General features: G+C 39.8%; 2 protein-coding genes across 3 annotated transcripts in view; one reads left to right on the forward strand and one right to left on the reverse strand.

The window, feature by feature from the left end:
* Positions 1–13,831: 13,831 nt before the first annotated feature.
* Positions 13,832–20,513, reverse strand: LOC126092188 (coiled-coil domain-containing protein 97). 2 transcript variants are annotated; one of them, XM_049907667.1, is made up of 4 exons: positions 19,997–20,513; positions 19,383–19,558; positions 18,880–19,260; positions 13,832–15,084 (listed from the first exon to the last, which is right to left on the reverse strand). In XM_049907667.1, exons 1-4 carry the CDS (start codon positions 20,354–20,356, stop codon positions 14,841–14,843), a joined length of 1,161 nt encoding a protein of 386 aa, XP_049763624.1. In that variant the 5' UTR covers positions 20,357–20,513; the 3' UTR covers positions 13,832–14,840. The 2 variants fall into 2 exon arrangements, with proteins under 2 accessions (XP_049763624.1, XP_049763625.1); XM_049907668.1 differs by having other exon boundaries at positions 13,833–15,081.
* A 263-nt stretch (positions 20,514–20,776) lies between these two features.
* The window catches only part of LOC126092326 (uncharacterized), a 71,162-nt gene continuing 66,096 nt past the window's right edge, over positions 20,777–25,842 (forward strand). The window contains exon 1 of the mRNA XM_049907862.1: positions 20,777–21,149. The gene's annotated coding sequence lies outside the window, so the exon portion shown is untranslated. The remainder of the gene's footprint in view (positions 21,150–25,842) is intronic.

Consider the following 25,842-nt stretch of genomic DNA (forward strand, 5'->3'; position numbering starts at 1 on the left):
GTGATATGATTCACCAGCATGTCATACCTGCCCTACAGCAGAGAGATGTTTTGAACTCAGTAGTTTTAATGCAACATGGGGGCCCACCGCACAACGCTCGTAATGTTCACCTGCTTCTCTGAAACATATCTGGGAATGATCAAATTATCAGCCAACCATTTCCAAATGCTGGGTCAGTACAGTCATCTGATCTCACTCCTTGTGATTTCTGGTTGTGGAGCTACCTGAAAGACAGGGTTTACCAGGGGAATATTCACACAAGTGCTGATCTGAAGTACTGCATATTAGGAGAAGTGGACATCGTACCTACGGACATGCTTCATTTTGCTGTGCAGAATGCACTCCTGGGCTTTTAGACTCATCTGGTTACTGATGGGTGCAATATTAAGCTCCATTTGTAGTAGTAATGGAACCGTTATGTTTTGGTATGAGGTACCACAGCAGTACATTAAAAGTGTTTCAATTGAATTGAATTCTGCATCATTTCTCTTCCCCTTGTTCTTGACATTAATGGTATTAAGTTTGGTACTAATATGGTAATTAGTTTCCATGTTATAACATGTTAAAGAGAGGAAGTTTAAGTATAACCATACCTAACACAGTGTAGGGAAATTGTATGCATTCGAAACAATTTCCAGTGATCTTGGACTGGATAAATACAAGTCCTGTATGGCTATGAAGGGAATCTCATAACATTTTTCCTGCAAAATAGCGGCAAGTCCAGGTGTCAATGATGGAAGTGGATAGCAATCATGCACCCTTCTTTGCAAAGTAGACCAGAAAGACTCAATAATATTAAGATCTGGTGACTGGTGGCTATGTAAGATGTGGCAATTCACCATCATACTCACAAAACCAGTCTTGGATGATACAAGCTGAGTGAGCAAGAGCACTGTCATCTTGAAACACTGAATCACCATTGGGTAACAAACACTGGACCATGGGATGGACCTGATCAGCCCAAGTTGTCACGCAATCTTTGGCAGTAACGTGACCTTGCAGAGCAAGCTTGGGGACCATGGAATACCATGATACGGCTGCCCAAATTATCAGCAAAACCCATCTTGTTTCACTCTTGGTACGTAAACTCGGCCAGAAGCTGGAAACACTGTGAAACAAGACTCATCTAACCAAATGACTTGCTCCATAGTGAGTAGTTTTCGAATTTTAGCTTGCCCTGCAATTAGAGTGACCACTTCTGTAGGAGTAGGATGAGGGATAAGAGTGCCATAAAAGAGGTGCATTTCAGGATTTTGAGGGACACAGTACAACATGTAATTAAATCCATATTTATGTTCTCTTCCTTCCCTTATTCATAGAAATATGGTTTCTAAAAATACAATTTACGGTTATCTAACATAAAAAATCAGTATTCAAATTGCTGTTTCATGATTATAAATATATTTGACATGATTTATTTTTAGAAATACACATATTATTTCTTGCAACTTGCATTCATACACATAACACACATTATTTCTGTGTAAAAGAATATTTCTTGTTGCTTCCTGTGCATACCAAAATTTTCTTATCATGGGGAAAGTCTTTACGCTCTACATTATAATTATATTCACTTGAAGTTCTGCTACTTTCTGTCCACAACCTTAGTCCGTGGCTGACTATTCTTTCAGTAAATGAATTTCTTGGTGGAACTGAGAATAAACGTTTTTCTACTGGAAGGACTTTTAGAATTGCCATTCATTTACTTACTCAATTCTTTACTTTTGTTATTTATACAATTCATCAACATCTATTCTATTTTCTAAATTTAATACCTGAGGCATTTTCAGAACAGAGATGAAATCAGTCTTCTTCTCAAGAGACATGATACTCATTTTACAGAATACATTATTTACTGAAAAATAAAACCTAGATATCAACTACTCCAATACTGTTTCATACCAGTGTATAAACCCTAACTCCATTAATTGCATATTTTCTGCTGGTAGAAGATTAAGACAGATCATAGCTTTGAACCCAAAAACCTAGCTGATATTTGTTGTTCTAACTGTTTTTTAGGGGATTCCATTACAGAAAAATCAGAATTTGATCCAAAAAATGAAGTTATTGTCTTGTTCTTCACTGAGAGGCTCACATTGTTTTTGTGTTCTTGCCCAGTCACATGTTCAGTAATGTTATTAAAACCACTATGACCAGCATTAAAGTCTTATTACACATTGAACACATGGCTTTCAACCTGTTACTTGCACATGATTCCAAGAATGGTGCCTCCATTTTCGACTTCAAATTGTATTCATATAAATGCTTTTTAGTTTTGGAGATACTTCCCAATTTAGTCCTCTTCTTTTTGCCACTGTCTTATTGTGAGTCATATTCACTTTCTGAAACCTCATTTTTCACTTACAACCACAGACTACACTAGAGTAAATTGATGTGTATAACGTAACCTATAAATACAACAGCTGAACCAACAATCAAAAAGCTGAGATGAGTAACATAAGATGAATGGTTACCTGAAATCTGAATACATGTGGGGAAAAAAAAAAAAAAAATCTAAAACACGTTATATGGGACAAACCTGGCCTCACCCAGGACAGTTTAAAATGTATCAAAATGTGGAACTTTGCAGTGAAATTTGGAATGCATAGTCACCCTACCTGCAATTCCCTGCTTATGGAGCACCCTTAATGTTGTTGTTTTGGTGCTGATAGAGTGCACAAGCACAACATTTGGTTCTGGAGTGACTTTTGCAGCTGTCATTGTTTTTCTTCACAATCCTCTTCAATTACTGTCACTCACATTTACACAATACACACATTTATCTGCATTGTGACTCAGAGGATGATGATGTTCTGCTTTACCTGTGTGCAGTACAAATCTTGGATATGGTGCCTCTTGAAACACAGAAAATGCATATGAGCAGCAACAGTTCGCCAACATTCGAATTCACTTAGCTCCAATATAATGCACTCACAATTAGACAGAACACTGTTCTGACCATGGGTCTACTTACAACATATTGAGAACATTGCACAGGCACTGTTCATGGTCAAATACAGCAGTCTAACCTACAGGCTTGAGTAGCATCTTTGTTTTTGCAAGCATGCATTTCTCATAGTATTTCCACATTTTTGTCCAACATTTGTGTTATCTACAGTATCTATATTATGATACCTTAGAGTGAACTGATCAGAAATTAGTCATCCCAATAAGAATAAAGTCTCCCCCCCCCCCCCCCATAGCATGTAATTGAGCTGGTTAAACGCTATTGTTCATTCTTGTGTTAAGTGTATTTGAATCGAAAATTCATTGAGCCAAATATACTGTAAAATGCACCCTCAAAATGGATGCTGACATTTAGACAAGGGATTTTTATTATAATTCCTTCCAAGTGATAGCTTTCTGCTATTTGTGGAATGTTAACAAGAGCATCACTAGGCCTATGTATTTACCTAAGTAACTGGACCACCTGTAATTATTAATACTGGTCACATTAATAAAAGAAACTTGATATGCTCTCTCACAACTATTGAGATTGTGCAGCACTTAGATACTTCTGCTCATTTTCTTTTTTTGCATTTCTTATTGATGTGAAGGTGCACTAAGTCCTGATCTTCCTTGTTTTCCTTACTGATTTACTTTTTTATATTCATTTTCTGTCTCTGTTTTGGTGAGTTGATAACATTTTTACAGCCTAGAAACTTATTTTTGACATAGACATAAAAAATATGTGAATAAATGACTAAGAGGGTCACCTGAGCCCACTTGCAGGTTGCCCATATAATGTCTTTCAGGGGCAACAAAAATTTGATTTTCATTATTTCATACTATTACTGACCAAATTTAAAAATCTGTCATACTCTCATGAGTAAAAGGCATAACCTTACAATAAAGGTTCAACACAATAACTCAAGTATTTAAGTTAGAAGCTGTGTATATGTCTTGAGGCAGCATATAACCCAGACTATAGTCAACCAGTATTTGCAAATGATAACATGACCAATTTACAACAAACCTTGCACATAATTTCAAACCTCTTTGAAACCTTTTTAGCTGACACCCCCTACAAAATAATACAAGGAAAAAGTTTATCACTTACTACACTGCTGTTTAATTTATTACTTCTTTACCGCATACTATATTTCAAACACATTTTGCAGACAGTATCTACATATACCGTGGACTGTATCTGCACGGTTGTATCATTGTACAACATATAGTTCAAGTGATATGACATCATAAACATTAAGATGCATGTAAAACTAGCTTTTCTTAAAACAGAGTGCAATTTAGCCAGATTATACTTACCCAGTAGCGCATATTACTCAATTGTAAAATAATGAGATGTGTGAAGATATTCTATATGTAGAAGTTACTTCTTTAAAGAATCGGGGTGGAGGCAGTTTACCCATATCTTATAAACAGATAAATATATTTCCATCCTTAGATGATATAGCATGTGGTACTGCTGCTAATAAAGGAACAACAATATTTATTCTTTAAAAAAATTAAGTTTTCTGCAACCTGATGATAGTTTGAAGAGTGTAGTGTTTTAGTGATCATGATCACATTGATAGTGGCATTTCTCTGACCAGTGAACTGACTTACCAGGCCATTTATATATAGGAAGACCTACACTTAATATACACTCCTGGAAATGGAAAAAAGAACACATTGACACCGGTGTGTCAGACCCACCATACTTGCTCCGGACACTGCGAGAGGGCTGTACAAGCAATGATCACACGCACGGCACAGCGGACACACCAGGAACCGCGGTGTTGGTCGTCGAATGGCGCTAGCTGCGCAGCATTTGTGCACCGCCGCCGTCAGTGTCAGCCAGTTTGCCGTGGCATACAGAGCTCCATCGCAGTCTTTAACACTGGTAGCACGCCGCGACAGCGTGGACGTGAACCGTATGTGCAGTTGACGGACTTTGAGCGAGGGCGTATAGTGGGCATGCGGGAGGCCGGGTGGACGTACCGCCAAATTGCTCAACACGTGGGGCGTGAGGTCTCCACAGTACACCGATGTTGTCGCCAGTGGTCGGCGGAAGGTGCACGTGCCCGTCGACCTGGGACCGGACCGCAGCGACGCACGGATGCACGCCAAGACCGTAGGATCCTACGCAGTGCCGTAGGGGACCGCACCGCCACTTCCCAACAAATTAGGGACACTGTTGCTCCTGGGGTATCGGCGAGGACTATTCGCAACCGTCTCCATGAAGCTGGGCTACGGTCCCGCACACCGTTAGGCCGTCTTCCGCTCACGCCCCAACATCGTGCAGCCCGCCTCCAGTGGTGTTGCGACAGGCGTAAATGGAGGGACGAATGGAGACGTGCCGTCTTCAGCGATGAGAGTCGCTTCTGCCTTGGTGCCAATGATGGTCGTATGCGTGTTTGGCGCCGTGGAGGTGAGCGCCACAATCAGGACTGCATACGACCAAGGCACACAGGGCCAACACCCGGCATCATGGTGTGGGGAGCGATCTCCTACACTGGCCGTACACCACTGGTGATCGTTGAGGGGACACTGAATAGTGCACGGTACATCCAAACCGTCATCGAACCCATCGTTCTACCATTCCTAGACCGGCAAGGGAACTTGCTGTTCCAACAGGACAACGCACGTCCGCATGTATCCCGTGCCACCCAACGTGCTCTACAAGGTGTAAGTCAACTACCCCGGCCAGCAAGATCTCCGGATCTGTCCCCCATTGAGCATGTTTGGGACTGGATGAAGCGTCGTCTCACGCGGTCTGCACGTCCAGCACGAACGCTGGTCCAACTGAGGCGCCAGGTGGAAATGGCATGGCAAGCCGTTCCACAGGACTACATCCAGCATCTCTACGATCGTCTCCATGGGAGAATAGCAGCCTGCATTGCTGCGAAAGGTGGTTATACACTGTACTAGTGCCGACATTGTGCATGCTCTGTTGCCTGTGTCTATGTGCCTGTGGTTCTGTCAGTGTGATCATGTGATGTATCTGACCCCAGGAATGTGTCAATAAAGTTCCCCCTTCCTGGGACAATGAATTCACGGTGTTCTTATTTCAATTTCCAGGAGTGTATATTCCAAACCATGGTGCAATGTGCCATTTTTCACATTCACAAATTATTGCCAAAGCTAAAAGACACATTGACTGAAAATACCCTCTGATCAGCTCCATATTTATATTTGGTACTTACACACTTAGTCACACAGTCACAATATATCACTCATTTGCTTAATAAAAGAAAGCTTGCTGAACTATTGACTCATTGTAAAAACTGAAGATTCTGAGTTATAAATGAAAGTAAATTTCTAGGAATGAGAAAAAAAGAAAAGCACATTTGGTATTTACCTTCTATTATTACTTTCTATGATCTGTTGGTAACACTAGGAACAGTGAATTTAAATTACTTGTATTCAGTGTGCATCTTTTGGCAGAACACTTGAAAGGAAAAGAAGAGGGATGAAGGAAAAGGACTGGCGAGGTTAAGAAATTGGGAGAGTTATGGAATGTTCCCAAGAGCCCTGGGGCAGGGGAGACTTACTGCACCGGGTGAGAAGGAAAGACTGATTGTTGGTGTCTGTGCCATATGAGATTTGGAAACCTGAGAAATTAGATGTGGAAGATAGGGAAGCAAAGTAAGACAGAGGTTACAGGGAGGAAAAAAATTTAAGAAAAATCATTGTGCAAAAGGGCAGTAATAAGTGGGAAGCTAAGTGCATGACATGTAGTAGATAGGTGGGGAGAAATAGACAGATCAAAAACTGAAAGATGTAGAAAAATAAAAGGGAGTGAAGAAAAGGAATAGTTACTGAAAATAAATGCTGACACCATAGAAATAACGCAATTTTAGGCCATGTGGTTGGCAAGACCAAGCACTTGCTGTAATGCCAATTCCCACCTGTCGAGTTCTGAGACACTAGTGTCGGGCACTGAAATCATGACTGCCATGTTGCAGCACAGTACCAAAATTCACCCTCTGTCTATTCCCTTTCACCTTAACTGATAACTTGGTGGCAGTCATACCAGTGGAGAAGACCAAGCAGTGTTTTCATAACAGCTGGTACACAACACGTGTTGTTTCACAGGTGGCTCTCCCTTGGATAGGATATGTTTGCCAGTGACAGCATTGGTCTCACTGGTGATAGTAGGGGTGCGTAGGACAAGTTTTACACTGAGGATAGTCATAGGGGAAGGAACTACAGGGTAGGGAAACGGATGCAGGAGGAGCTAGGGTCTGATCATGTCGTCATGGATATTGGGGGTAGTGTGTGACAAAAAGCTATTCTATTTGTGGTGGGCAAAATGTTAGACGGAATGGAGTTCATTTCAGTGCATGATTTTAGGACGTAATAGCCTTGTCGAAGTAGCTGATTAATACCTTCAACAGTTCTTAGTGACAAGAGGTGTATTCCTCAGTTGGTTTTGGAGTGATCATCAGTACCAGTATTGGATGTGATGGCCCAGGAAATCTGATTTTAATTAGGCTGGTGCTATACATTCAAACATTGATTAATTTCATCCATTTCTTATTCCATTAAAATGTATGGTACATGGAAAATCCAAAAAAAATGTTCTCCTCAGATGAAAATTGAAGCTGGGTCTCTGACAAGCACGCCAATCACTTTTTTTTGTCTGGTAACAATATAGAGTCATCAGTTAAGATTTGACAGAAGCTAATCATGGCAGTGTGTTGACATCTAATGGACTTCATTGTTTTTATTGCACTTATTTATGTTCATTTATTCATTCATTGTGTTTTTTTAGGTCCCTTCAAGAAGAAGAACCTTCAGAGATGCAGAATGAGTCAAAACAAAGACATCATAAATACATAATGTATACACTGAATTAACAATAGTCTATCACTATACTGCTTAATGCTGATCATGTTGTGCCATCCAAATTTAACTGAGTAAATTAGTAGGAAAGCTGTTGCTCTGAAAAAAATCTGCCGTCTCCTCAGTTTTACTGTATATTTGCTGTTTAACTGCTATCCGTAACTTAAAATTTACTTGAATCAAACAATGGAAAATCCAGGATGGAATGTGCAATGCTTGATTACTTGAATACAGTGGTATTTTTCAAAGAATATCTTTTACACCATTAGATACACAGTTTTATTTACAGAATATTATTGCTTGTCATACAGCTTTATAAAACACTACTAATTGCCTGCTAACTATTAGAACTTCTGAAATCTTCAGTCTGACTGTCCAGATAATGTGCTGAAAGAATGGCTAATTAGGTGGACAGGAAAGGGAATGGGGTGATAAAGAGATAGGAAGGAAATAATGACTTCCAACTGCTCAGGGTATTGCGACAATGCAACAATGAGAATTGAAAATTTATGCCAGACCGGGAGTTGAATCCAGATGCTCCACTTCTCTAAAATGGTTGACTTACCTGCTTTGGCCATCTAGATATGCTTTCTGTCAAAACCCAAATTCTCAACTTTCCATTGACCTCTCCACAATGAACCCTGCCCATTAAACCCCCTACTCACAGATTTGTCTCCCATAGGAGTTCAGGTATTGCTTTCTCATCAAACAACCATCATGCCCATAGAATTATAGATATAAGTGATGTCTTTTCTGTCAGACATATCTCTCAGAAGATACACCGTGGATACACAACACCCACAGGAATAAGAAAACTGCAAGTAAGGGGTTAATGTGTGGACATCATTGCAGTTCAGCATGCAGAAAGCTTGGGATTTTGGGTCTGACAGAAAGCATGTCAAGACGGATAAGGTAACCATTCTAAAGAAGTGGAGCAGCTGGGTTCGAGTCCTGGTCTCTGTCTCCTTCCCACCCTGATTCTTTTCCATTTCTTTTACCCAGTTCTTCATGTACCGGGTTGTTTTTGATTTTTCCATATTTTTACCCATAAACCAATAATATCCTATGTAGACCCTGAACCTGTTATGTTCTGCCCACTCATCTAATACAGGGTGCGTAGTAAACCTGCTTTCTCGGATCATTAGACAACAATTCAAGCAAATCATATTAATAGAGTTTATTACATTAAGATAAATGGCAATACTTAACTTTGCGTATTCACAAAGGCGTGTGTCGCAAGCAAATGGGGACAGCCAAATAATCAATGTCCTTCAGTATATACAATTCTAATACTAGCAAAACAATACAGTTCTTAAGTTCGTAGGATAGCTCATCTTCAACTCGGGCTGGGGCCAGATAGAGTGGGGCTTATATTCTCTTGGCCTAGATGCCGATCCTGTGTCAGTGTCGTCTTAGAGAGGGGTCTGTCAGTGTACTATTGGCTGTCAGCGTCTCACAGCCCTCTCTGCTGTAATGTTCCTGGACGACGTACCAGCACTTGACGTTACGCCGGAACAGAACCCAATGCTCAGTTATTGAAACATTTGTAGAAGTGAATGGGAGACTCAGATTTTTCAAGTGATACATTTTTGAAGCGATCGCAGTTCTCAAAGCTTAAAGTTTCACTTATTTAAACAACCAATCTCTCTGCCTCTGCTGATATCAAGAATGAAACATCAGGATGTATCTATGGTGCTACGTAAAGTTACATTTATATGAAGTCTATTAACGAAGGAAAAGCTAAACTCCGAATAGCCATTGTCATTAATATTGAGACACCACTGTTGAATTTGATGTTTCGAAAGTGAAAAAACAAAAGGATACACACATATTTTCTTCACATCCTCATTCCCATCATGTTGACATCCTATAAAAAGGAGTGCAGAAAGAGAGAATTTTTGTAGACGTGATGCACAGTTATAGGTGGTCAATTTTTTTTAAAATCAAGAACAATGATCCCGGCAAATTTATACATTGGCAGTTATTAGAAGAGCTGTTTTATCAAAAATGTCCCTTTTTACCTTCAGCTACACTATTCACTTAATATACACTATTTGCATATTACCAGAGACCCAGCTTTCAAATGAATATACTGACTACTTTTAAATCATTACAGTTAATCACCATAATTGAGAACAACATTCACAGATGCAGAATGAGCCTAAGTATACCATAATGGAAGAGGGTAAAATAATAATAATAATAATAATAATAATAATAATAATATCAATGATAATAATGTCTCATGATTTGAAGGGATTCACAGTTTCCTCCCTCAGTTGTACTAGAGTCACATTCTGAACTCTAGAGTAGGAGGTGAAATGCAAATAACTTATTTTTGTGCCTTGTATAACATAAATTGCATTTCAGTTGCAACTGAATTTTATTATTGTCACAAATATCAAGTTTACAATGTCCTGCGAGGTACAGGATGTGGGTAGATTCCATAATATTGTGTTTTAAGAGTAACATTGTAGGTGATTTCTGGCAAATGCATTGTTTATTTGCATGTGGCTTATTATTAGTGAACTCTGTATTGTATAATGGTGAACATTGTATCCTAGAATGGTAATGAAGACGTATAAACCCAGAATCCAAATGTCTGAATAACTTACAGAAAGAGTTTATAAGATACATTTAAAATGTCGGAGATTTACAGCTTTGCCTCCTTACACAAATTGTTAAAATTAGACAGGACACTTCCTTTTAATGCAAGCATCAAGCTCAAAGGCACAAATAACAATCTTTATAAGCTCTGTGGCAATAGTTGGGGATCATCAGCAGACACTCTTTCAGTATCGGCACTCAGATTCATATACCGTACTCAATGGCAGAGTACTGTGTGTCTGTCTGGTTTAATAATCCATTTGTGGAAAAGATAGGTGTACTACTTAAAAAATCCATGCACGTTGTTAGTGTGTCAATTCAATCTACTTACTGGTTATCTATCTTGAGTCATATTCCACCTTAGCAGTCAGAGGAGTTTGCTACTATGTGAATATCAAAAATTTGTTGATAACCCTGACCTTCCAAGACATCCCACTCTTATCACAGACAGAATTCTTGCCACTGGCAACATATCTGTCCTGCACAATGCCTGAAATTGTCCTGCATCCAGGAGAAGCCTCCCAGATTTAACCAGCCTCAGGCAATTTAGATTATTCTGAATCATGTTCGAACAAGCTTCTGAAGATGTGCAGACACACTCCAGAAATGGGTCCAATTTTCAGCACCGCCATATGACTCTGGTGCTGAACAACAGACAATTGCTCATGTAGTATGAACATGTCCCACACATGCATTCAAGAGTCGTCCTGAAGATTTCCTGGCAGTGTAATAAACTATATAAAAGAACTTGATATTCCACCATAACTATTGTCATTTGTTTTGAATTATGCTGGAGAGCTGTGTTGATATGCAGTAATTTAGAAACCTTTGTATAATTATTCTTGCAATTTGAAGACTCTTAACGTATGCCCAACAATAAACACATGAATTAAAATTGTTGTGGTAGAATAAAGCTCTTCACTTTTATTAGTTTGTAACCATAAATATAGGTTTTATAATGCTGAAAAGATGTGAAACTGTTACATACTTGTTCAGTTATTATTTTGGGTGACTAGTTCAGTCAAGCCACAGTTCTTTCTTCAGATAAATAAATAAACCAACAACTTCAAATTACTTTTGAGTTTTTGAAACAATATTATGAAAAGGAAAGTGGCCACTCACCATATAGTGGAGATGCTGAGTCGCCGATGTATGGTGAGTGGCATCTTTCCTTTTCGTAATATTGTTACATTCCATCCTGGATTTTCCACTGTTTGTTTTTTGAGTCTTTGACTTATGCGTCAATCAAAAACAGGGACTAACTAAGTGCCAAGCCTTGTGAGGTGCCATGCTTATGTTTCATCTACTATAAGTTAAGTTTTACTCATGCTGTGTGACCCCGGAGAACAGTCTAGCCCTCTGTTTTCTATGCTGGAGGCAATACTACAGTCAGGCAATTATGTAAGTGTTCAGGAGGACACTGAATAAATTTTAAGCCACTTAAATCCAGTAACAGTTTATTGTTGTTAGCAGCTGGGGGCTCTAAGCCATCATTAGATCAGTCCAACATAATTCATAAAAACTCTGTTGAAATAATGTTGGGTAAATCCTGTGATTTCATTGATTTAAATTTTTTAGAATATATGTGTTTATTTAAGAGTATTTAATGAAAGGTGTGACTGATACACAAGCAGCCCACATCAAGTAACATGCAGTATTTGAGAAAGGCAGTAAACTCGATTTATGGAATAAGGAAACAAACTACACACATGCAAAACCTTCATAGCACCTCACTGACCAATGATAAATGCAATGCTTACATACAATCAGAAGCTCAAAAAAGGTGATTTAGTGACACAACAATCTGACATCAATCTTGTTGCACTAAGTGTGCAATGAGTAGACAATGCCTGCTTAGCTTTGGCTTTAATATGAAAATTTTTGTGGTTGGCTTTGTGTCACATATTCTCATACACCTGGTGGCAATGATTGTTTTAGGGTGCCAAACAGCATTGTTGTCTGCACACTTGCACATATGTGGGAAGAGTACAGCAAACTATGATGTCATTTGCCAATAATCACAAATTTACCATGACTGACCACTGAACTGTCGATGGGGAAAATCTATCTCTCTCTCTCTCTCTCTCTCTCTCTCTTCACACACACACACACACACACACACACACACACACACACCATTCTTTACTGGTAAATAATAAAGAACTATAAGAGAACAGCAGCTACTCAAAACCTGGTTTATAGGCATTGTTTTTTAAACTAATTGTGGATGCTTTTGTGACCTACATTACCACATTCAGAAATTTATATTGTAAATAATTTTTTTTTAAATTATAACAGAATATTTAGGCTTCATTTTTTATTTTTACACATATCACTATCTATGCATTGACAATCTGTGCCCAGATAATCAAGCGTTTGTTGCATTTGATTTACTTAATTATTAGCAAGCTCAGAACAAAATGTGAATATATGTTAGTGTCATGACATACAGTAGCAAAATAACACTGACACCACTGTCCGCAAAACTTCAGTTTGTCAGACTAGTTCGGTACTGCACCTCAATGATTTTACCATGTGAGTGGCACAGTGACCCGCTTCTATGATTCGACTTGAGCACTACCACACCTAGAACATACTACCAGCACAATGCAAAGACAAACATAGTGAATGGAACATAATTCATGAAAGTATGCGTGGTTAGCTGGATGAACGGTATGATCACTGCAACATAACAGCACAAATGTCATATTTGTTTCTCTCCCCCCCCTCCAATACAAACCCAAAATTAAGGATTCTCATTTCTGGACATTCTGAACAGCCTGATCAGCCCCCCCCCCCCCCCCCCCCCCCCCCGACCACAACATAGTCTAACTTTACCTCTCCTTCAATCCCTCCATCACCTGTTTCTTTCTTTCCAGATTTCCTTCTTTATCCCTTTTACAATCATTTCATAATTACTATGATTGTGTATTTTGTTGTTCAGGCAAACTGACACCAAAAAAAAAAAAAACACCATAAAGGACTTATAAGCCACATCACTAAAACCTCTGAAATCATGCATCATACATATTCACTTTTTATTTCTTTTTCTCCTTTTGTGGTCTCTTCGTCTTTTACCCACCTTTTCTAGCCCGCCCCGCCTTCGGCCTGGGCCAACTGCTGACTTTTCGCATCCCTGTAGGTCACTGTCAGAGCTGAAATTTCAGTGTCAGTTATTCAGTTATTGCACTCCACTGATACTTTTCTGTTTTTCTTGGTACAGAGTGACATCACTACTCATATTTCTTTAAACTTTTATGAGTGTCAGCCTGTCTTTTCTTCCAATATGGGATATACTTAAGAATATTTAAAGATGGGAGCCAACTGATGTAATCTTTTCTTATTTTCTTCTTATACTTATTTTGTATCACCAACTGATAATCAGACAAAAGTATGTAAAATTATTGTTTTATTCGTAATTTATTTACAATATTCACATAAAAAAGATTATGTACACTGTACATAGAACAACAGATAAAAAGTAAATAAATACAGTCCTTTGAAGTGTGGCTAAAATTAGTGAGACTGAACTGAAAACAAACATTATATTTCACTGCATTAATCTTTCTCTAAGAAGAAGTTGCAAAATTAAGTTTCTGAGTTACCAACAATCCAGTTAAATACCATTTCAGAAAGTCAAGAGATAGAAGTATATTATGGACAAAATTCATTTGGATTGTGAATTTTTGTGCACCAAATTACTTCTCTGTAGTTATTTGATATTTATCATGGATCTAGTTACAACAGAGACATTACTTATGAATAACTGTAACACCAATTTAAAGGAACACTAAGTGTGCACAATCATACCATGAATGTCTTATTTATAATACACCTTAATTAACAAATGGTAAAATTGCTAAATAAAAAAGATTAACGCATGATGTGGAGATGTGAGAAAAGTACTCACAGTACTTTCATTTGACTCTTGAAAAACTATGGTTTTAAATTATAGAAAAAGGGTAAATATGGAAGAGGACACGTGTCCACAGTCCAATCAATATCTCAAAATTAGAATTAATCATACAAACATAAATAATTGTATTTTATGGGGAGAAAAAAGAATGAAAATGCTATCAATGGAATGGACTTCTGCAGGTATGATTTAAATCATTTAAGTGAATGTGCGCAATTTCGCATGGTCATTGCAAGCCTAATGCCAATACAAAAACTGAAGACATGCCACTGGGCAATAAATGTATTGAATGAAATCAAATCAGGCGAATGGTTACAGTTGAAACATTTATTGATTTTTCCAAATGTGGAAACAATAACTTTGCAGAACTTGTCAACATCATTAAACCTGTCTTAATAACAGTGCCTCAATCTTTACTGAGTATCAGTCTCCATAATTTGCTGCCATACTCCTCCAATAATCTCTCTGTCCAATAGTAAACAATGAACCATTCTATGGTCTACATATATATCACAAAACTTCTGATTTATATTTTCTCCATTTCAGTAGCAAGGTCACTTGGTGTTGCTTCAGGTTTCAAGTTTTTCATGAATAAATCTAGTTCATCTTCTTCATCATCATCGTCACAGCGATTACCCTGCTGCATGGCACAGGTATTGTCTTCATCTCCTGATAAAATCTCTGGTGATTCGGCATCAAAATACTTTTCTTCCTCATCTTGTGTGCGAACTGCCAGGCACTCATAGTCTGGATTACCATCCACCTTGCTGCTGTGTGGGGAAACATATGTATAGCGAAAGAAACAAAGTCAGTCTCTCTCTCTCTCTCTCTCTCTCATGCACCCCCCCCACCCCCATGCATGCACACTAAACGATGAGCCAAAACATTATGACCTCTACTCAACAGCATATCGGTCCACCCTTGGAATGAAGTGCAGCAGTGGTTCAGCGTGGCGTGGATCTGAATAGTCCTTGATAGGTTTCTCGAGGTCTGTGGCACCAGAAGTCTATGCATAGGTCTCAGTAAATTAAGAGCTGTTGGTTTGTGAGCACAGAGCTGGTGCCCAACAGCATACCAGGTGTGTTCTGTTGGTTTCAGATCAGGCATTCGTGGCCAAGACATCAATTTGAGCTCACTATCAAGCATGATTCTGGCCTTTTAATATGGGCAGTTTTCCTACTGGAAAAACAACTGCTATGAGGAAGACATCAAGTATGAATCGATGCAGGTAATCTGCAATAATTTTCATGTAATTCACAGCTGTATGGCACCTCTGATTACTACCACAGGTCTAATGGCAGCCAAGGTGAATAGCATAACACTGGCCCAAGTGCCCTGTGTCTGTGGCACAGAGCATGTTTTGAGCAACTGTTTCACTAGATGACAGGATATCCGGACATGACCATCGACCTGGCTTAACAAGAAATGTGAGCCATCTGACCAGGTGACACGATTCCAGTGATCCGTGGTCCAGTCTTGATAATCCCTTGCCCACTACAAATGTAACTACTGTGTGGGAACGCACAGGATTGTTTTATACAAAGTTCTATGTTCAACAATATGTGTTGAAAGATAAGCTGTGTAACACATGTGCCGACACTAACATTGTACTATGTTGTCAGCTTTATTACTGATCATTGTCTATACAACAGACAATCCTCTGACCTCCACATTCTGTGATGGCATGTGTGTCCAACACCTTGTCTCCTACCTGTGGTTTCACTGTCTTTCAATAACTTTCCACATATGCACACAGCCGACCAACTTTGTCTCTTCTGAGGTGCCCGTTCCCAGGTGCCATGCTATAACAACCTACCCTTTGTCAGCAGATTTCCCCATAGGGAACTAGAATGATTCCCCATTTGTCTCTGCCCTGCTTATATTCTTCCTTTATGGCATTATGGGGCCATAACACCATCAGGCAGCATTTGATCCTGCAGTGGGTAGTGGTCATAATGTTTTGCCGCTTTAGTTCATATGATATAAAACAGTATGAAAGCTCTAAATCTAACAGAAAAATAATGAAAAATCAGGTAAGTTGAAAGAAAAAATGAAATGCTACAGCTAATGGATGACGTATTCAATAATTCATCTAAACAAGGAACTTTATCAATTAATAGCAAGTTATCTAACAAGTTTTATGCTAAATGGTTTCCAGTTAAGCAGTTTCCACTACATAAGGTTTCGGCCAAGTATCTCCAGATACTGCCAGACAGTAACTACTGATTGTGTAGCAGATCACAATATTACCCTGAGATAGCTGTGATGTACGAGTCATCAAAAGTTCCTTGTCCATTGTCACAAATTGGATTCACACCACTCTCATTCCACTCACTTCAGCATCCCAATGGCTGGCTCCCACAATTACTCAGCTGCAGGTTGTGAATGTTATCAACTATTTTCATTTGCATAATTTCTTCTATGACAATACAGCAGTCACCACTTCCTCATATGATGAAATATTCTTCTTTTTCCTAGAACCATATTACATACACTGGTTGCAAGGAGATGGTCCTTTGCAGGACCTCAGGTTACCATAATCTCCATTAATGCTGACGACATATCAGACAATAAACCAGATCATGTATCTTCACTTTCTCATGAGCATAAATGTAATAAGTAAAGCCGTACAGCATTGTTGGCTGAGAGACCCCAGTGGGTAAGTTGAGTGGCCTCTTCAGAAAGGGTTTTCTTACACCACACAAAATGGCCCCTTTCCTTCAGATATGAGAGAGTTGTATCTTATGAGTATTTGAGGAGTGTAGGTGAGTCTAATGGATGAGGCTAGAATATGGTGTTATATTTGGGTTGTATGATGATGACGAGAGAAGGGAGAGGGTGAAATGCAGTACCAGCGCATAGCTTACTCCTCTTGAATAGCACATTAGTCAAAGCACACTGAGACTGAAATGCTACACTACACATCTGCACACAAACCTAAGAGCTGTATGTCACAATTTGCTGCTTGTGGAAATAGCATCTCTAAAGAACCTTTGCCCATCAAGTCACCTTCTTGGGAAGCAATTTCAATATGTGATACTAAATATAGGAGCGAGAGGCACAATAACCCGATGACAATGAGTTTGAAGATCCCCTATGTGTATACAGCTCAATACATGGAAGGTTATAAGTCTCTGAAGCTTCTTAGCAAGGGTAGTAACCACAGCAACAAAGTAAACAGTAATAGCACATGCAGCTGCAAGAGTAATGGCAATAGCGATAACTGTTTTAATACATGTTTGGTTACTATTTGAAAGTCATTATGATTTAAACCGTACCTATTCCCACACCAATACTACTTCAATTTCCTGGATTTTGTGCAGCCAAAGAAATCTGCGAAATATACACGTATAAAATAGTTAACCAGTATTTTCAAGTTAGTCAGGTACATGGTGGCTCCTTTCTTAACATACTTAGGTACTACTGACGAATCCTCTTTACTCTACAAGAGAAGCTACAACAGCATTTTGAGTGAAAGATGATACATTTGGGTGTCCCTCCTGTGCGTCCTGAGGCACATTTTCTCTGATGTTTCAGCAGCATTTCAAAATTCTTCTTGGAATATGTATATGGAATCAGCCGAAACTATTCATTAATTCTCTCATGCGACACTCAATTTTGATGAAAAGGGTTGCCTTGTTTGCTGTTACAAACACAATCATTTTTAAATTGGAATTTTATTTATCCATTCAACAGAACTGTCCCATATTACTCTAGTGCGACATTTGTTTTATTGACATGTATTACCAGGGATATTAAACCACAAAGAATAACCTAGAACTACTCTTGCTGTTGACAGAGTTGTGTTGCTGCATGGTGGTAGCAGTCAGTGTGGACCAGGACAGAGTTGTCGCTGCTGGAATACTGGTTATTCTTCATGTTTTCAAATGTATTCTCTGAAATTTTGACTTGCCCTCCAACATGTGCTGTGCAGTCTAAATTTATGCTAGCTTCTTTTCCCATCCTTCCAACAGCTGCTTCTATCTTTCCATATTCCCTTCTTTTTCTCTTTTTATGATCATTTCAAAAGTATTACGATCATGTGTATTGGGTGCCCAGGTGAAATGTTCCCATGGTTTGGAGTAACAGTGATTAGTATAAATTAACTTACTATTAAGAAAACAGTCTTAATCGTGTTTTTTTTTTTGGACTGAAACCGGTCGGCACTAAGTAAATAAAAATCATGATTAAGACTGTTTTCTTAATACTAATACTAAATCAAATGATCCCATTAACGAACATAAACCTATGAAATCAAGATGTCACTAAACACACCCAGAGATGTAAAGAACAATGCATGAGCAGCGCCTATTAGATGGAGGGGGTCAGACAGCCAATCAGTTCCAGTAATTCCACCAGGAAGGAGGTACACAGCTCATGTTGTCTGATCATGCCTTGATGGTCAATATCATGGTTCAATCACGCCTGCGTTGTTACTTTGTGCCAAGAAGGGCTCTCAAAAAGGGAAGTGTCCTGGCGTCTAGAAGTAAACCAAAGCACTGCTACTTTTTCCTTCCTACTGACAGACTTAAAAGTATGACAGCCAAAACTGAAGCACACTGTACCTGTAATCAAAATCCTTATCATTCCCATCAAGAAAACTCTGATACATGCTAGTGACAAATTCTTCTCGGAGAAGCTCCTTCTCTTTCCTAGACAATTTCTTTGTCTTTTGTGAGCTATTTCGACTGGTCTCAGCCTCATTATCATCATTCTCTCTGTCACTCTGTGAAGGACTCATCTGATTATCACTCTCATCATCATCCTCTTCTTCTTCTTCTTCTTCCTCCCTCACTGGATCTTGTTCATTTATTTCATTATTTTCTTCTGATTCTTCATCACTGGTATCAACTTCCTCCACTGCTGCCTCCTCGTCGTCTCTTTGTTGTTGTTTCAGACGCTCTATTTCTTCTCTGTCCAGCTGATCCATCAGTACTGACAGAAATCTGCAACATTACACAAGGTGTTGAATAAGAATTCACATATAACAGAAGATATCACTAGAAATTAATTCAATTATTTTACAATTATTAAAAATACATCTCCATATGGATTTGCATAAACTTACGTTTTTGCATTTTCATCACATTTGTCTCTATTTCTTATTTCTTTCTTGGTGAGGAACTGCCCAATTAGCTGTTCATATAAAAGTGGATTTCGCTTCATCATTTCTGTCTCACTGAAGTATGTTCCTTCATCCAATAATTTCTTTAAGGCTTGATATCTCCTATTTCGTATGTCGATCTACGAACAAAATTATAAATATATATATATATTTGGGAGGGGGGGGGGGGGGAGTATCAAAGCATTTTGGAAATGTTTACAAAGACATACCATGGAACTAAATACCAATATTAGTAATTGCATGACATTAACTGTAGTGACTATGTCTCCACTTCTCAAATAATAGAAGAATCGTATCGAACAAGTACTGGACAAAACAACAACAGAAATATCATTATAAACACCGGCAACTGAAAAGTTAAAGCAGTATATTATCTGAAAAGCACGAACATATCACCAAAAAACATAATATGCTGCTAACATACGGCATGAACGTTAACCCACCATCGCGAACAGATCGAAAATTCAAAAAGTTGCTTATGCAACCGCACATACGTTCACGTTAAAAGTAATGACACTTCTGCGGCAATCAAAACTTACTCTAAGCAAAACACTCACCTGTTTCTTTTTCTTGCTGAGTCCTCTTCGCAACTGTTTGAGATGAAATTGGATTTCGTACGTATCAAATTTTATACCCGAAAAATAGTCTAAATGTTCTTCCTCAAGGTGGTTCCCAAACCTCGCAAGAAACTGTTCTGGGTTCCGTATTAGAAGCTCTTTCGCTATATCCCTCTTCTGTTGCGTGCTCAGTTCTGGTTCTCCCACCTGCTGACTTTTGAAATGCGCAAGCTTGTTAACTGCTACGTGGTTTAGCATATTCTCACAGAGAATATTTTCCTTCTCATCGTTGAATGACCGTGTCTTTTCATTAGGTTGGCCATTTATTTCTCGTCCTTTTGAAACTTCATCTACTTCCATTTCAATATGATTTAAGCAAAACACACATGTATAGATAGCATTCTGATGTTCGTAAAACAGTTAAACAAGAAAAAACATTTACAACTTGTGTTTACTGCTAACAGTACACCTGTTTGTTTTTGTGAAAACAGAGATGGGACTATACTGTTTCAAAGACAAGACTGAGTCAAAGATGTTATTTCCGATCTTAACACAACGGCAACAATATCGACGTCAAAACTTTTCCCGGGAATCGTTGATGTTCCGTCCTCTTGCAAGTCTGTGTGAATGCTGCCATCTGAAATGCACTGTGGAATGTTCTGAAGTTCTGTTCAGTTCCGTCAATTGTGGATTGAACTCCTGCGGAAGCATCCGTCTAACACACACAAAAAAACTGTGGTGGTAGTGTGGACATACTTTGCAGCTGCCGACGGCACATATCTTTGATGTAGTTGTTGTTGTGGGCCATGTGTAGTTGTCTAGTTGACTGTAAGCCAGATGGGTTTGCTTGTTACTTGCTAAGCTTGTCAACTCTTTGTACCATGTGAGGTCTATAGTAACATCGAGACCACGGTCTGTAACAGGAATGGAATAGTTCAGGTGTAGTTCTCTGAAATTTGAAAATACCCTCTGCCATAGACACGAATTTCTTATGTGAAGGCTTCAGCCCGAGCTTTAAATCATTTGATGTGACCAGTCGTAGAGAACGTGATCGTCACCGTTTATCACAGCCTTTTTTTTTTGCTTGGCGAAACAAACTGAAGAACTGTGCCTTGCCTTTTGGAGGAATCGGAGACCCTATCAATCATAAAAGGTATTTAATTTTATGTGGCCTAGTAAGTTTTAAGAGTACAATTCACCACATAAAGTATTGGGCAGTGCGTTATTTATACTATACGAAATTGAAATTTCCTAATTACAGTTGACCATCTGTTACATATAAATTATGTGAGTAAATGGTAACATGATATTTTTGCACTGGTAGTAATATTCTCCTCTGTTTTTCTCTATTGTGTGTTGAGGCTGACTACCTCTGATGACCTCGATGTCGATGGAACGTTAAACACAATCATCTTGACCACAGGAGCTGTTAGCTTCACTACCTTTTATAAAGTTTGGGGTAATATACCCTCATTAACAGTGTAGTACAATTTATTTAGCCTATAAGATAAATTTTTCGTGGCACGTGTAACTTCGATAAGATATAAATAAGGTAGTGGTAAAATTTGCGATTTCTTAAATAGTGCCCTCCATAAAATTCTAGAAAGCACCGTACGTTTTCTATAGTATTTAAAATTCTTTTTTTGACAGTAAAGCAACTGTAGACCCTACAGAGTATATATTATTAGTTTCATACAGTAGCATATAGGCCTAGTACTTATTTTTTATTGGTGAAGCTTACACGATTGTCCCATTTTACATGTTCTTCGACCCATGTTCAAAGAAATTTAGTGTTGTTTACAGTTTCTGATGTTCACTAGATAATATTACAGTAGGGTGTAAAGGACATATCCTTTGTGCAATATGTAAGTGGATGGTTATCGTCTTTTTTGCATTTGATGACTGACTCTACAGAACAGTCAGTGATGTGTGTGACAGTTTGATTTTGTTCTTCAATTCTTCTACAGTCTTCCCTCCTATCAGAACGTTGTCATTTGCGAATTTTTCCATGTTCGGGAAGGGACTGCTGACTCTCTTGAGTTATTAATAAACAGTTGCCAGAAGACTGGACTTATAATAGAACTTTTATTTTTTGTTTTTGTATTTACTTGCCTTCAGTAGCATCTGTAGCCTACAGCCAGTCTAAACACACAGTGTCTTAAAAAGTTAGAACAAGAATGGAATTCCTTGGTGAATAATATAGGAATCCATCTTGGATAGCTAAAACAAAATAATAGTCAGTTTCAAACAGTCCCCCCCGCCACCCCACACACACTCACAGTTAACAGTTAAACTAAATTGCCCTGAGGAAAGCCTTAGTAATATGCTCAAAATGTTGGTTTTGCATTTTATAATTAAAATCTTTTCAACAGTGACACAGTACAACACCCAGAAGAATTTTATTCAGTCAGACAGCTAAAATTTGATTTCAACCTTTAAAACTGAATCTCTATTAATTTATATATGTCCAATACACTGCAACCGATAACTCGTGCGAAGGCGTGAGAAAAGTTCAGTATGGTGAATTATTCCGTATCTAACACACTTGGATTCACGCTTTTGCCAAGGAGTAGAACGTGGAACAGAAATCAACAATCAAAGACTAAATCACAGAACAAATGTCGCTTGTGTATAGCGTCTGTCGTCCAGCAGGAAAGTTTCGCGGCATTGTACTTTCAAACACCCGTGCATCTCATGGCGCTGGACAAAGACAGAAGACGCCACATCAGCCCCCATGGTGGAAGCGGAGCGTGCTGGAAAATTGACATTTTGCCCATATCTTGAGGTGCGTGGTGGTGGGTCAACTGCGGCCCCCGGCTGTGCCTGTGTCGGCGACGACGTTGACGGAGGGGTTGCTGAGTGAGGCGTAAGTTATGGTAGGTCAGGCGTAGTTACTTCCAGAAGGATGTACGCTGGTTTCACGCGATCAATGGGGACTACTCAGGTTCCCATTGATCAAGATTTCCACGATCTTGCTTCTTCTGGTTATGACACGGTGTGAGCCGGAATATGGTGATTGGAGCAAGGGTTTAGTACATTCCGTTCGTAACGTGACATGTGTGCAGGAGGATAGGTCACGATGGACAAACATGGCAGGAGTCCCCGTGTCGGTGAGGTTGCTGCAGACGGAGGCGAGCCACATGTTGGCGGAGAAATTCCGGCTGGTCACCAATAGGGTTTGGCAGAGTGTCGGTAGCCATGAATTCTCCCAGCAGGTGTAATGCTTTGCTGTAAACCAATTCAACTGAAGAAACATCCAGGTCTAGCTTGAATGTGCTTCAGAGTCCAAGTAATACCACAGGAAGTGCTTTGGCCCATCCGGTGTCATGACACATTAGGGCAGCTTTTAGGGTACGGTGCCATTGCTCTATTAAACCATTGCTGGCAGGGTGATAGCTCATCGTCCGGTGGTGAAGTGTGCAACAAAATTTTGTCAACTCTCGAAACAAATCGCACTTGACTTGACGTACCCTATGTGTCATAATGTGCACTGGGCAACTGAAGCGTGACACCAAGTGTGTGATGAAGGTGAAAGCGATAGTTTCTGCCATAACATTGTCCACTGGTGCAGCTTCTGGCCATCGAGTGTACCGATCAATCATCCTTAGTACGTAATGGTGACCATCGGATGATGACAGTGGGCCAGCAATGTCAAGATGGACATGCGTGAATTGTGGTGTTGGAAAGCTTCCTACCGGTGAATGGACTTGGTGATTTATCTTGCTACACTGGCATTTCAAGCAACATCTTGCCCATTCGCAGCAATCCATTTGCATTCCAGGCCACGCGTAACGCGTTGTTACTAAGCGTGTTGTAGCTCGTATGCCTGGGTGACACAAGTTGTGCAGCGAATGGAAAGCGTCCTTCCAAAATTCCAGAGGTAGGAAGGGTCTTGGCTTCGATGTGGACAAGTCACAATATAGCTATACGTTGCTTCCAGGAATATCTACCAGCTGCAGGTCCAGCGCTGATTCACCGTTTGACAGAATCGCTTGTAATTCCGCATCAGCTTGCTGTGCTGCAGCAAGTTTGGTGTAATCGATTGTATTGGCGATGCTGTCGACTCTGGACAAACAGTTGGCCACTACAGTGTCGATCTCAGACACATGACATTTATCAGTTGTAAACTGAGAAATAAATATGAGCTGGTTGTGTTGTCTGGGGGAACAGTTCATGTTGTTCTGGGGGAATGCATATGTTAGTGGCTTGTGACCCATAAAGATAAGTCACTTGCTTCTAGTTGTGATCTGAAGTACTTAACAGATTTGTAAATGGCTAGAAGTTCTCTGCCATATGCATGCCAAAGTCTTTGTGAGGTGGTCAACTTGCGTGAAAAAAGTAAGAGTGGCAGCCACGTGTCACTACATTGTTGTGTAACACAGCGCCGACTGCGGTCTGGCTAGTGTCTACTACCAGTGCTAACGTGGCGGTAAGATCTGGATGTGCCAGCAGGGTGGTGTTGGCGATGCTTTTCTTGGCCGCTTGAAATGCGACAGTCATTTCGTGAGTCCAAGTTATGGGTGTGTTACCCTTGGCTTTTGGGCCAGTTAACACTGTGACTAAAGGTTCCTGTAGCTTAGCAGAGTGTGGCAAATTGCGGCAGAAAAAATTTAACATCCTGAGGAAGTGCCCTAGTTCCTTGGTTGTAGCGGGCCAAGGAATGTGCGAAATGGCTTCCACCTTCTCAGGTAGTGGTAGTGACCCTGCCACAAAAATTCTATATCTGAGAAAGTCTACTTCATGTTGAACAAAGATATTTTTAGGGATTGAGCACGATTCTGTAGTGTTCCAATCGCCTGAATACTTATTAGATGGTGGCGATGTTCCTCAGGCAACAACGAAAAAAACCAAAATGTCGTCCAGGTATGCAAACGCAAAAGGTAAATCCTGTAGCACAGAATCTATGAAGCACTGCCATGTCTGTGCGGCATTCCTCAGTCCAAAAGTCATGAACATGCTCTCGAATAAACCAAAAGGAGTGATTATGGCTGTCTTTGGAATGTCACGTTCGGCTACAGGTATCTGTGTGTAGATCTTTGCACAGTCTAACACAGTGAACACTACTGAACCACTCAGTGCATAATTGTAATCGCGCAACAAGCATACGGGATATCGATCGGGTATTGTCCGGGCGTTCAGGGCTCTATAATCGCTGCACAGCCTCCATGCACCTTCCTTATATGGCATTAGATGTAATGGTGAGGACCAAGGGCTGTTCAAAGGCCGGATTACACCTTCATGCTACATAGTCAAATTCTGCCTATGCTATTTTGAGGCGATCTGAGGCTAAACGTTGTGGCCTACAAGAGTTAGGGGGTCCATCAGTAGTCTCAATATAATGGACGGTATCATGTCTTACCTCCTTAGGTGCTCCGGGTGGTCGCATCAGGGCTGGAAATCCTTGCAGCAGCTCCACGTACTCACCATCCACTACCTGAATTACCTTGGTAGTAGGGACAGCGGTATCTCGATGAGATCCTGAAGTTGTTTGGCCGGTGGTGTTGTCGACCAGGCGAGAGTTCCTTATGACAGGCACCAGGTTGTAGTGGGCGAGGAACTTGGCTCCGATGATTGGTTCAGCGACGTTTGCAATGGTTAAGTCCCACGTGAAAGCGCACCGCAACCTGAGGTAGAGTTCCGAGCGCATCATGCCATATGTTGTAATCTGCAAGTTATTAGCAGCTGTGAGGCAAATGGGTGTGGACGGTCACTCCCGACGTAGCATGGTTGGAGGAAAGATAGACAAATCAGATCAAGTGTCTACTAAGTACTTCCAGGTGGAACGTCGGTCACTCACAAACAGGCAACTGGATGTCTGACAGCAACTGGAGGAGGCACTCGCTTCT

The sequence above is a fragment of the Schistocerca cancellata genome, chromosome 7 (assembly GCF_023864275.1).
Source record: "Schistocerca cancellata isolate TAMUIC-IGC-003103 chromosome 7, iqSchCanc2.1, whole genome shotgun sequence".
Lineage (NCBI taxonomy): Eukaryota > Metazoa > Arthropoda > Insecta > Orthoptera > Acrididae > Schistocerca > Schistocerca cancellata.

Coding starts and splice junctions, on each gene's coding strand:
- LOC126092188 (XM_049907667.1), bottom strand. CDS start 20,356: ATGGAAGTAGATGAAGTTTCAAAAGGACGAGAAATAAATGGCCAACCT. Junction 19,261..19,382: donor TGTGATGAAAATGCAAAAAC/GTAAGTTTATGC, acceptor GTAATGTTGCAG/ATTTCTGTCAGTACTGATGG. Junction 15,085..18,879: donor GATAAGGATTTTGATTACAG/GTACAGTGTGCT, acceptor TTCCCCACACAG/CAGCAAGGTGGATGGTAATC.